Here is a 12,958-nt window from a genome sequence, read left to right as displayed (position 1 = left end):
TCCAGAAAACGCTGTTTCTCGGAGTTCCACTCTTCAATCTCTTCTGCCTTACTCTCCCCTCTCCCCAGGTAATCTTCGCTTCCACTTCATACACTGATAATGCCAAACCTAAAACCCCATTCCAGTCTCCCCTCCACACCCAAGATATACTTCGTGTCACTGAACCTAGGACACACATTCTATGTCTTAACATCTCTGAAATTAAAATATGTTTTATAATTGATGATATGAATAAGTTTTAGAAACATATTCATTAAAAGGTTTCCTTTACATTTTCTTTTATATATATATAATATATATAATAAAAATATATGTAATATATATAATATATAGTATATATATATAATACATATATATAATATATATATTTCTTTAACACACACACACAGACACAACATAAGTAACAAATAGTTTTTTTAAACCTGTATCTAAATATCAAGAAGTATAAAAAGGGTTCTTTCAGTAAATAAGTAATAAAAATTCTAAGTATAAAAACACACTATGTCATCAATTGTAAGCATCTTTCTTCTTAAAACATATTATAGTATGTCTTAGATTTAGTGAAATAACATATATTCATATGGGTTACAAACTAATATACTCAAAATCAATTCACTAAAGAAATCCCATTTAAAACCAATTTATCTTCTAATCAATTTAAATTAAAATAGTTTTAAAAGAAGAATTTCAGGGGCGCCTGGGTGGCTCAGTCGTTAAGCGTCGGCCTTCGGCTCAGGGCTCAGGGTGTGATCCCAGGATCCTGGGATCCAGCCCCACATTGGGCTCCCTGCTCCACTGGGAACCTGCTTCTTCCTTTCTCACTCCCCCTGCTTGTGTTCCCTCTCTCGCTGGCTGTCTCTCTGTCAAATAAATAAATAAAATCTTTAAAAAAAATAAATAAAATAAAAAAATAAATAAAAGAAGAATTTTAGGGGCACGTGGGTAGCTCAGTTAGTTCAGCATCTGACTCTTGATTTCTGCTCAGGTCATGATCTTAGAGTCATGAGATTGACCCCATATTGGGATCCCCCCCACTCTGGGCGTAGAGCCTGCTTAGGATCTGTTTCTCCCTCTCTCCCTGCCCCTCCCCCTTGCCCACAGGTACTCACGTGCACTAATTTCCTTTACGGTCCATCAAAAAGGATTTTATCTGTCTATAGGGATTTTTGCTATATTTTAATATAAAAACAGTTATTATTGCTTTTTAATTACCAATATTTTTAAATGATAGAATTTTTATCTGTAGTTTTAATCTATCTTACTTCTAAAGGTCTTAAAACTTTTTATGCGATCTATTCAAGAAATTTCCTCACAATTTTGTTTCTAGCTACAAATGCCTATCATATTCCTTCATAAAAAATTTGCCCAGGCCCGGCTTTTGTCTTTTCTTTGGTGCTTTCTTTAACTGTGTTCTGTATACCTTTATTAGACACAGCACATACATACCATTCATCTCTACTTGGTAAAACAATGGTTATTTGAAAGCAAAGCTAACAAGCGCTTCCAAATTTAACTTCACTATATTTTATTTTTCAAGATAGGAATTTATACTATACTCGGTCACTATGAAACACAAAATGACATACATGGTATCACTGTTTAAGGCTAGAGGTAAAGATAATGAGTTTAGTTTTTAATACACTAAATTTGAGGTGCCTATGGGACAGCTATGTTGGTGATGTCTGCAGTAAGTAATGTGGGTCTTGAGCTCAGGAAAGAAATCCAAAGATGATATAGATCTGGAAGTCATCAGTACATAGACATGTTATTTAATACCAGGGGAATATGTAAGAACATCCAAGAAACATGTACAGAAGAGAGGCAATGTAGACCTAGAAGAGAATGTTGCATTGGTACAAACATCCATATAAATGGTTTTGAACGAAAGAAATCAAATATTTATGTAACAAAAAACACTTTTTTTAGCTTAGGATTTAGGATCCTAACAAAACTTTATAAAACGATATAGAGTAACATTATTGATAATGGCCAGAGAATGTCTGCACACCACTTAAAATTTTTAAGTAATAGTGAACAGTGAAAATGTATTACTTGGCTTATATAACTCATAAATGTTCTTCTAATCCATGATTTAAAGATTCTAAGGAAAACAAAGGGTTAACTGAGAGTAACTGGGATAGTTTTTCATAACTCCAGAAGACTGGGCTATAAACATTATGCCCAAATCTATGCTGTATTTTCTAGGAAGCTAATATTCAAAGCATTAAAATATTAAAAGATAGAACTTCTCAGCCTTGATCTTTATTTCAATAATTAAAAGGCCTTAGGAAGGAAAAAAAATGCCACAGTCCCATTTTTCTATATAAGAAGAATCAAATTTTAGTAGCCTAAGAAACTAATTTTTGCAGATTACATACAAATCTTAAGCTTACCTTACAGCATACAAAATGGTATACTATACAATTTTTTAAAAATTCTGTGTTTACATAAAGCAATGGCTTATTTGGATTTACGATGTGTGTAAAGAAAAGCAAATTGGGAAAGGCACAAGATGGAACATAAGAGCTTTTTTTTTTTAATTTTTCAAAACAAAAAACCAAGTTGGTTTTGAAAAAAAATACACAAATGGAAATTGATATATCATGTTTTAAAATGATGTAATTTTAATTTAAAATAGATTTAGGGGCGCCTGGGTAGCGCAGTCGTTAAAGCGTCTGCCTTCGGCTCAGGGCGTGATCCCGGCGTTCCGGGATCGAGTCCCACATCAGGCTCCTCCGCTAGGAGCCTGCTTCTTCCTCTCTCACTCGCCTGCTGTGTTCCCTCTCTCGCTGGCTGTCTCTCTGTCACATAAATAATAAAATAAAATCTTTAAAAAAATAAAATAAAATAGATTTAAACCCTAGTCTAGCTACTATGAAAAAAAACTCTATTTTATCAGCAGTTATACTTTTCAAATAATATATTTTTGATGGACAAAGGAAACACGAGAATACTTCCTAGCAATCAGTGACCAGGTAGTCCTCTATGAAACCATAAGGGACCTGTCAGTTAAGGGACATTGAGAAGTACTACGGTGTTGGTGGTGAAAAGAAATCTGTAAGCTGAGACACAGTTATTATTCCCAAGCACTTTATATTCTATCTTTACCCAATCTGACATGAGTATAAAATTTTTAATAATAACTTGAAAGTCCATTAATAACAGGCAAGTTTGTTTCTATATCTAGTTTTCTTTTAATACTAAATCCCTTTGCAGGGCACCTGGGTGGCTCAGTCATTAAGCATCTGCCTTCGGCTCAGGGTGTGATCCTGGTGTTCTGGGATCAAGCCCCACGTCAGACTCCTCCGCTGGGAGCCTGCTTCTTCCTCTCCCACTCCCCCTGCTTGTGTTCCCTCTCTCTCTGGCTGTCTCTCTCTCTGTCAAATGAATAAATAAAATCTTAAAAGAAAACCAAAAAAACTAAATCCCTTTGCAATTAATAAAAAGTCAAATACAAACAGCTTCTGAAAAGGAGAATAAATCAAAAGTATACAGAATGTTGGGGTGCCTGGGTGGCGCAGTCGTTAAGCGTCTGCCTTCGGCTTAGGGCGTGATCCCAGCGTTCTGGGATCAAGCCCCACATCAGGCATCTCCGCTAGGAGCCTGCTTCTCCCTCTCCCACTCCCCCTGCTTGTGTTCCCTCTCTCACTGGCTGTCTCTCTCTGTCAAATAAATAAATAAAATCTTTAAAAAAAAAAAAAGTATACAGAATGTATTACATGACAAGTTCTCATTATAGTATTACAAAACTAGTTCATAATAACTTCAGTAAGACTACTGGAACATCTGATCTCCCGAGTGGCTGCAAATTAAATGGTATGATTTGGTTAGTGAAGTTACAGGGATCTTCCAGAGTAGCTACTTTTTCCTTTGGCCTATCACCAATAATTCCTGCCTAATCAGAAGAACATGAAAGGAAAAGAAAAAAAAATTATAATGAAAACAAAAGCAACCAACGACAAGCAATATAGTTCACTTGTTTAAACAGATATCGACAGTCAACTGAATTCTCCCACCATCCATATCTAGAACTGGCTCTTTAGAATATGTATAAAATGTATTTTTTATCAAGTCCTTGAAATACTTCTGCTCTCCCCTTGAGTACTATCCATACTCAACACATCGGCCTTCCTCAAGCTCTCAAATGCGTTAAGCGTGCACACATTGGCTGCTCTTTACCGTTAAGTGTGAGATGGTCATTAGAGCAAGATGTCCTGGATTACCAAACAATGTCAGCAATCTGCAGGGTTTAGAGATCGAATTCATAGTTCTCAAATATCAGTCAACATTAAGAATCACTTAGGTTCTTGCTAAAATGCGGACTCCTGGGCGTACTCCCACTGTCTCTGATTCAACCTGGCTAGAATGGCACATTTTCAGAAACACTGCTTTCTTCAACCCCCTCATTTTCAAGTAGCAGCTGTACAGAGACTGTCATAATCTTCACAGCAACACTGTGATGAAGACTACCACAGAACAGATGGTAAATATTGCGACAGGGATTCTAACCCATGTTCGTGTCATCACACCAGGTGCTCACAGACCAGTACTAACCGCCCAAGGAAAGGTTAGACAGTGTCATAAACGACAGATTGTAGCAGGTAACTAATCTGTAAAGACTTTAAATAACACCACATGCTTGACTGGGGGCTCTGAAGAATGGACAGAATTCAAACAAGGGCAGCAAGAAAGTCAAGAGCGTCTTTTAAGCCAGAGAAGAAGAGCATGAAGAGACACAAAGGCAAAAAGAAGAGAGTTTGGCTGCAACAGTGAGTCCTTATGTGTGTAGCCTGAACCAGAACTTTGACTATCAGGCCAAGTTTAGACTAAAGAGCTGAAAAACAGATTTAAGTCCACTCTAGTGAACAACAAACAACCACATGACTGACTATACAGTTGACCCCTTGAACAACAAGGGTTTGAACTGCACAGATCCACTTATACACAGATTCTTTTTTAATAAATACTGTAAATGTATTTTCTCTTAGATTTTCTTAAAAACATTTCCTTCTCAGGGTGCTGGGTGGCTCAGTCAGTGAAGCATCTGACTTGATTTAGGCCAGGTCATGATCTCAGGGTTGTGAGATCGAGCCCTGCACTGGGCTCCACACTAGGCAGGGAGCCTGCTTAAGATTCTCTCTCCTCCTCCGCCCCTCCCCTGCCCTCTCTAAAAAATAATAATAAATAAACAAAAATTAATTTTCTCTAGCTTACTGCATTGTGAGAATATGGTACATAATACATTTACAAAATATGTGTTATTCAACTATTTATGACATGATAAGCCTTCCAGTCAATAGTAGACTATTAGAAGTTAAGTTGTTGGGGAGTCAAAAGTTATACACCAATTTTTGACTCTGCAGGGGATTAGCCCCCCTAATCCTCCCCCCCGGCATTGTTCAAGGGTCAACTCTACAGAATGAATTTGACTTGTAACCATTTTATCAGCTCAATTTTACAGCAGTATCATACTCTTTCAAAAACAAGTTGCTAATCTTACTACTGCTAGCAAAAACACAGACTTTTACACACACACACACACACACACACTTTGAGATATTTATTTATGATAGGGAAATCCATATGTGTATATATGTAGGCACACATAGGTTCAAATTCTGATATAAATATCTTGAGATATTCATTCTATCTCTATAATTTGGCTATTGCAGTATAGTATAATACTGCTGGCGAAATGGAGCTGATACTGATTACAAGGCAGATTCACTTTGAAAAGGACGTGACTTGAGTGTTTTAATTCTTATACAACCTATTTAAACTGTGAGATGAACTAGGTTTACTTCCTTCTGCTATGTTAAAAGGCACAAAAATTTAAGGATGAGATAGCATGACTATCTCTCCCTTAAACCAATCTTAAGAAGAACAGCTACATATGACTAATTATTGTCCAAAACTTAATAAAATCTTAATTGGCAGTTATTTACCATTATCCAAAGTACAATTTAAATAATACCACAACTAAATCCTGTTACTCGTCAAAATATGAAATTAAGCCTGGTCAGTGAGCTAATTCAAGAGCTTAACTGGTAGGTTACATCAGTCAGGATGTCACATAGCTGACTTTTTTTAGGTAATAAGGAACTAACCGTTCATACCCAGACATCGTAACATTGCTACATATTTATCACAGCTTCTAAAAGCAGTTGTTCATGTTTCAAAAACAAAAATGTCTTTAACATTCCCAGGGAAATGCAGAAATTGGATAAAATACCTTTTTGCACACTTCTAAACTGGCAATCAAAATTTGAGAGTCCACCAACATAAAGCAAGAAATAAAACACTGCTACAATGACAATCCCACCTTCATCCTTCACATCCCCATCCCAACTCGACAATGGCGACCTCGCCTTTATCCTTCACACCCCCTCCATCCCATCCCAACAATGGTGACCTCATCTATGTCCTTCACCTTCCCGCCAGGGTCTCCTCTCTCCTCAGTTCCCTGGCATCTCAGACAACCACTATGACAGACACTTGTTTTGAATTACCCTGCTTGGCGGTTACACAACTGCATATTATGCTTGGAAATCACAAACGATGAATGACACAATGAATCTTTTTACAGGATTTGTTATGCCCATTTGCAGGAACTTCTCTGAAGTCTGCTCCCAGTGGTGGATTTGCAGAGTCAAGGACATAACCAACCACCACTTGATTGTATTAACAAATTACTTTCCCACAAGGATTGAGACAATTTACACTCCCATTAGCCTTCTATCAAAGCTGCCATCTCCTCATACCTTTGCTAGCAGTTGCTCACTGAGGAATAATAAGAAATATATTTGCATCTTGTCCAGATTCCTGGCACAGAATTGCTAAAAACTCTTGGAATTTCCTGAGTGATAGGAGCATCTTTTATTATTCATAAGGAGCCCCTTTCAATCACATCTGTATTTATGCTAATGAGGGCTTAAGGGGTGCTCCTAGATAGCCTCAGGATGGGGCCAGTCACAGAAGGAGGAAATAATTAGTGGGCTGGAACCTTCAGCAGCCCCCACCCACCACCCTAACCTCCCAGAAAGGGGCTGGAGGGAGCAGTCTGGAGATAAAGCTCTATAAAAACTCTTTAATAAGGCAATGTGATGAGTTTCCAGGCTGGTGAACACATCCAGGCAGTGGGAAGCTAATCCCGGAGGGACCCGGGGGGATTCAGATCACCCCCCACCGCTTGCCCTATGCATCTCTTCCATTTGGCTACTCCTGAGTCTTTATAATAAATCATAAATGCAAGTAAAGTGTGTTTCTGAGTTCTAGGAACAGTTCTAGCAAATTATGGAACCTGAAGAGGGTCTCATGGGAACTCTTGATTTACAGCCAGTTGGTTAGAAAGTGGCCTGGGACTGAATTTCTAATTATAAAAAATAAATCTATAGTAGTTAGTTACTACTGTAGATTAGTAGTAGTTACTCTGAGCCTATAGTATTAAAAATAGTTAAAGAATCATATCCATATAATCAGTTCATGACAATGGCTACCACTGCTTAAAAAATTTAAAAAAAAAAATTAAAAAAAAAATTAATGGTTACTCTCACGTCCTTGCAACATAGTGCCCTCAGTTACCTTTCTGTGTTCTTCTAGCCCTTCGGGAATGCTTATGATGTCATCTGCATTGACAAAGGAGAGGGGCTGGAGGCATAAAGACAGTATGACTGACTAGACACTAATTCCCCGAAGCTGTCTATCAAATGCAGGTAGGAGCTAGTCCGTTACAGCCCACAACCACACCTCCTGCTACTGAAATGCCCTGTGTGGTCCCCTCCCACGCTGACTTTTGGTGGCCTTGTGTAGCCAAAGCATGCAGCAGAAGTGGTGTTGTGTGACTGACCTCCCAAGCTAAGAACCCTCACAACTTTCACCTTGATCTCTCAAGACACTTGCTCTAGGGGGAGCTAACTGCCACGTAAGAATTCTAATTACCCAGGAACAAGTATGCTGTGAAGAAACCCAGGATAGGGGCGCCTGGGTGGCACAGCGGTTAAGCGTCTGCCTTCAGCTCAGGGCGTGATCCTGGCGTTATGGGATCGAGCCCCACATCAGGCTCCTTCGCTATGAGCCTGCTTCTTCCTCTCCCACTCCCCCTGCTTGTGTTCCCTCTCTCACTGGCTGTCTCTATCTCTGTCGAATGAATAAATAAAATCTTTTAAAAAAAAAAAAAAAGGAAAAAAAAAAAAAGAATCCCAGGGTAGCCATGTGGAAGGTCATGTGGGGAAAAAAAAAAAACAATGCCAGCCAGCTCTCAGCCCACATGCCAGACATGTGAGTAAAGGAGCCATCTTGAACCACAGAGACCTAGCAGACACCATGTGGAGAAGAACCGAAAGCCCACACTTAGGGCCCTATCCAAGCCATGACAACATCTCCAGCCAACTGAGCCATTCCAGCTAAAGCTCCAGGCACGACGGGTTTGAGACAAGCTGTCACTTGCCTAAATATGTGGCCCACAGAATCATGAGCACAATAAAATGGTTGTTCTTTCATGCCACTAAGTTTTGGGGTGGTTTGTTACACAGCAATAGATAACCAGAAAAATGCAAATATTATTGCTGACATTTATTAAAAAGATGAGTCCAACTTGGACTGCAGTTCTGAAGTGAATAGTATGACTCAGGGAGCCTTTGCTTGTAGCAGTGAGAAAGAATGCACCAGTTCATATTTCCTCAGAAAGCTTTTAAAATAAATCTGACCAACCTAACTAATTCTAAAAGCTCTTGAAAATACTGAGGGACCAATATATTATCATGAATCACACACTAGTTTGAAATATTGGTCTCCCGGCCTCAGCTTTCAGGTCATAGCACAAATGTCACTTGTTCCAGAAGTCTTCTAGCCCCAGGGCTTCCCACTCCCTCCTGTGGACACCCGCAGCAGCCTCTCCTCACCACCGTCCATCCCAGCTCCCCCGCAGGAGCCTGCACTGCCTGTTTACCTGCATGCTTCCCACGTGAGACGGGCCTTTCACACGGCTGGTAAGAGTTATTATTTCTGTGTATTGGGGTTATAGGTATATTTATTTCTTTTTGTCTGTAGTTTCTAAATTTCCTATAACGTGATCTTTTACAATAAGAAAAAAGAATAAGTTTTTAAGGATTTTGGTTTCCTAGCTCTGCTGTTAGATAGGTACAAGTCAAAAGATGTATGGCCATCTATTTCTTTACCTGAAAAATGGCAGGAACTGGAATGAGTAGTCTCTAAGACTCCTTCCAGACCTAAAATCCTGTAACTTTATGAAATAAATGGTTGAAAGAAATTGAAGGAAAAGAGACAGGCTTCCCTCTTCTATTTCCCACACACCCCGGAAAGACAGTAGGAGCTCAACAAATAGCTAGTGACTGGGAGTGCCTGGGGGACGCAGCCAGTTAACCGTCCGAATCTTGGTTTCGGCCCAGGTGGTGATCTCAGGGTCTTGAGACTGAGCACTGGGTTGGGCTCTGCGCTCCGCACGGGGTCTGCTTAAGTTTCTCTCTCCCTCTCCCTGTGCCCCTCCCCACCCCCATGCATGACGCACGCACTCTCTCTCTCTCAAATAAATCTTTAAAAAAAAAATCTAGTGACTGGTTTTCTGACTGATTAGTGAAAGCTAGTATAGTTAACTCAAGTACTGCATTCATAAGTGCAACACCTGCTGCTTATACTAGGAAAAAGTCCAAATCGAGTACCAGGCGAACTGTTTCTAAAAACAGTCCTGTCACTATCTCCAACCTTCTGGCCTCAAAGTTGCTTTACAAATCCTAGACCTCTAGTTTCTCAATCTATAAAATGTGAGAATTATGCTCTCAACTCCTATTCTAAAATAGAATGGACCAACAAGTGAAGAAAAAGCAGCTGTGCTACTGGCATCTTCTCCGTTTCAGCAGCTTGAAGCCCAACTGTATTAACTAATATTGATTCAGCAGATGCTACTGCAGTGCCACCTGTTTCAGATAAGGAACTTTCCAGATGTCTTTGAGAAAATGAATAAAGATCGATTTTAAAGACGAAAAACTGCAATGGAAAGCTATTAGTCCAAACGGGGTAATAAGTACAGGTCACAGGTTAACATCCTAGTACAAATAAAGTTTTACAAGAAAGTAAAAAAACAGGGGACCTGGCTGGCTCAGTCAGTAGAGCATGCGACTCTTGATCTTGGGATTGTAAATCTGAGCCGCACATTGGGTACAGAGATTACATAAAAATAAAAAAGTCCTGGGGCACCTGGGTGGCTCGGTTGGTTAAGCATCTGACTCTTGATTTCGGCTAAGGTCATGATCTCAGGATTGTGGGATCAGTACCCACGATGGGCTCCACACTCAGCACGGAGTCTGTGCGTCCCTCTCCATCTGCTCCTCCGCCCCTTGTGTGCGTGTACTCTCTCTTTCTAAAATAAAATCTTCAAAAATAAATAATTAATTTGAAATTTTTAAAAATCCTTAAAATAAAAAAAGAAAGCAAAAAAAAAAAAAAAAAAATCACCTTCCCTATGCAAAGGAAAGACTATTACTGCTTAGAAATTCTTCCTTGGGCAAGATTTCACCCAAGCAAATAAATACAACAAAATCCATTTCTCTTGCCCACCCTTCTTTCTTGAGGAAGGGCTACAACAGGGACACAGAGTGAACTTGCCACCTTACAACCACAAGAGGTCAACGTGTGTAAGATATGTGTGGGAAGGGGAACCTGGCCAGACAGGAAGGAAGAACACGGGCCAAAGAAAGGAAGAAACGGGCATGAACCTGATGTCAGTGAGGGAGAGCATGTGACAGGGGAAATTTCTCAGATAAGAAATAAAATCTATATTTTGTGCAGCAAGAGATGAATGTATTCCAAAAAGCTATGAAATCAATTTTAGGACAAGTGGCTTGCTGAAATTAATAGGGGAATTCTAAAATCCTAAGGCTTCAGTGACCTGAGGATCTAAGCCAGAACGCAGGGTACGAGGAGGCAGCAGGTCAGCACGATTTGATTTATCTACCTCAGAAAAGAACAGCTGTGACATGCTGGAGCAAGTATGAAACGAAAACAGAAAACAGTCCCAGCTTCTAGGAACAGAACATTATCTGGACTCTGAGATTCCAAACAAAGAGAAAAGAAGAACACAAGTTCTGTCCGTGGTGATGAGGTGTGGGTAGCATCCAGGCATGGTGCTTAGCAAGGAGGAGGACGGTGCACACTTAGGCACCACTAGGGTCACTGATAGAGAGCACAGGTCACAGCCTGGTTGGGGAAGCCTGGCTCTGCCACTCCCAAACTGCCCAGTACATCATGTCTGAAAGACAAAAGCTAGAGATTCAAAGAATAAAAAAAGCCACCTCTCTCATCTATCAGCAGCCATCTTAGATGAGTGCACGGATTCGGGCCCACGTGACCTCTTCTACAGACCAAAAGGAATACAAATGCCTCACACCACCAGCTTTAACACTCAGGACAAACCTTTCTATCTATTTAACAATACTGCTCATGGTAATAATTCAAGAATGAGGAAGTGAAATTTAAAAGCAGCATTAAAACCAAATTTAAGATAAAAAAGAAAAACATTATGGTAGAAAGGATCAATCAGTAGTTAGGTGTTATACAGATCATGTACCGAAAGTGCCAGGCCTGTGTATCTTTGTAAATATCAGACTTACCTTTCAAACCAGATCGACTGGCAGGCCTCCCTACGTTATTCCTCTGGTGCTTGGCAGACATGCGTTTCATCTGCCGAGGTGTGCTAGGAGGAGAGGTGCCATAAAAGTTCTCCGGATTGGTTTCATCTGAAAAGTCCTCTGGATCAGACTCAGAATTCTTGCATGCTGAATCTCCCAATGTGCACTCTTGCCTACGAAAGGCAGAAAGCAGAGAAAATATTCAGTAACATATTAAGTGAACTCAAATCTAAACTGCTTGAAGCTTCTCTTGTTTGTAAACTTTTCTATGGCTACGTCTCCTCCTCAGCAATGTGGTCTTTCTCCTCTATTTGTACTTGTGGAACTCACAGGAGAACTTCTCCTTCGCCCAAAGGGAGTAACGTCTGGGATGGCTTCTGCCCTGACCCCGAGCAACAGGAGGGTCACAGGGGCAGAGCTGGTGTGCAGTTTCTGCTGTTGATAGAATTCTGACAGAAAGGAGTTTAAACCTAAACACTTACAGACTGAGGAAAAAGAGAGCCAAAGACTAGAAGATACCAACTGAGAGAGAACAAAGCATATACTTGTGTGCTAGCCACTGCAGGCTCGGGGGACAAGTGGGCCAATACAGCCCTGCCTTGGACTTCAGGGCACCATTTCCTCTTCTTGAAGCACACACAACAGGAAGTATAGGAATGCTCTACTGTGATCACAGCAAAAGCTGCAAAGCACGAGCTTTGTGATCGGAGCAGCAAAGCAGGGGGTACTGATAACTTACGGTTGGTCAGTGTTTCTACGTTCTCTGCCAACCACTACAGTGCAGAGCTCAGGGGAGCAGTGAGGGAGAAGGATGCAGTGGAAGAAAAAGGAATTCGTTTCTCTTCACCTTCAAAATGCAACTCCTCCTCAACTTGTTCTCTGGTAATGCTTCCGGCCGATCCTCTGTCCCCAGCCAATTTCTCAAATAGTATCACTATTTTGATAACGTTCCTTTCAAATGTACACCACAGTCTATCCCACTCCAAATATTCTTTCTAAAATACACTTCATATTTTACAAACGTAACTCCGAAGTATATCCAAACTATAACCAGTGTTCTTCCTGGCAATTTATATCCTGATATAAAATCAAAGCTATTACAAAATCAAGATGGAAAGAGAAAAAACCACTCTAAAGTAGATGACACCATTATTATTGAGTTATACTGACAAATAAAACTTCAGAAAACGAACTTTCAAAAAATAAAAATGCTGCAGAATTATATAAATTTACAGCACTGAAATCCATAAAGAATCCCTCTAACAGGTCAAAACTGATTTAACCAGACAACAGTACTCTAGACCCTGTGAGTACCG

At 39.9% G+C, this 12,958-nt stretch overlaps 1 protein-coding gene across 5 annotated transcripts in view; it reads right to left on the bottom strand.

The window, feature by feature from the left end:
• Nucleotides 1-12,958, bottom strand: part of MAP3K4 (mitogen-activated protein kinase kinase kinase 4) — a 110,037-nt gene that overhangs the window by 62,430 nt on the left and 34,649 nt on the right. For all 5 annotated transcript variants that reach the window (XM_045805477.2, XM_045805476.2, XM_087865636.1 and 2 more), the window contains exon 2: nucleotides 11,625-11,815. In XM_045805477.2, coding sequence (XP_045661433.2) covers nucleotides 11,625-11,815 — 191 coding nt within the window. The remainder of the gene's footprint in view (nucleotides 1-11,624; nucleotides 11,816-12,958) is intronic.

Source organism: Ursus americanus, chromosome 11 (genome assembly GCF_024610735.1).
Source record: "Ursus americanus isolate L20-20 chromosome 11, mUrsAme1.1.p, whole genome shotgun sequence".
Lineage (NCBI taxonomy): Eukaryota > Metazoa > Chordata > Mammalia > Carnivora > Ursidae > Ursus > Ursus americanus.
This window is presented reverse-complemented; position numbering and strand designations above follow the sequence as displayed.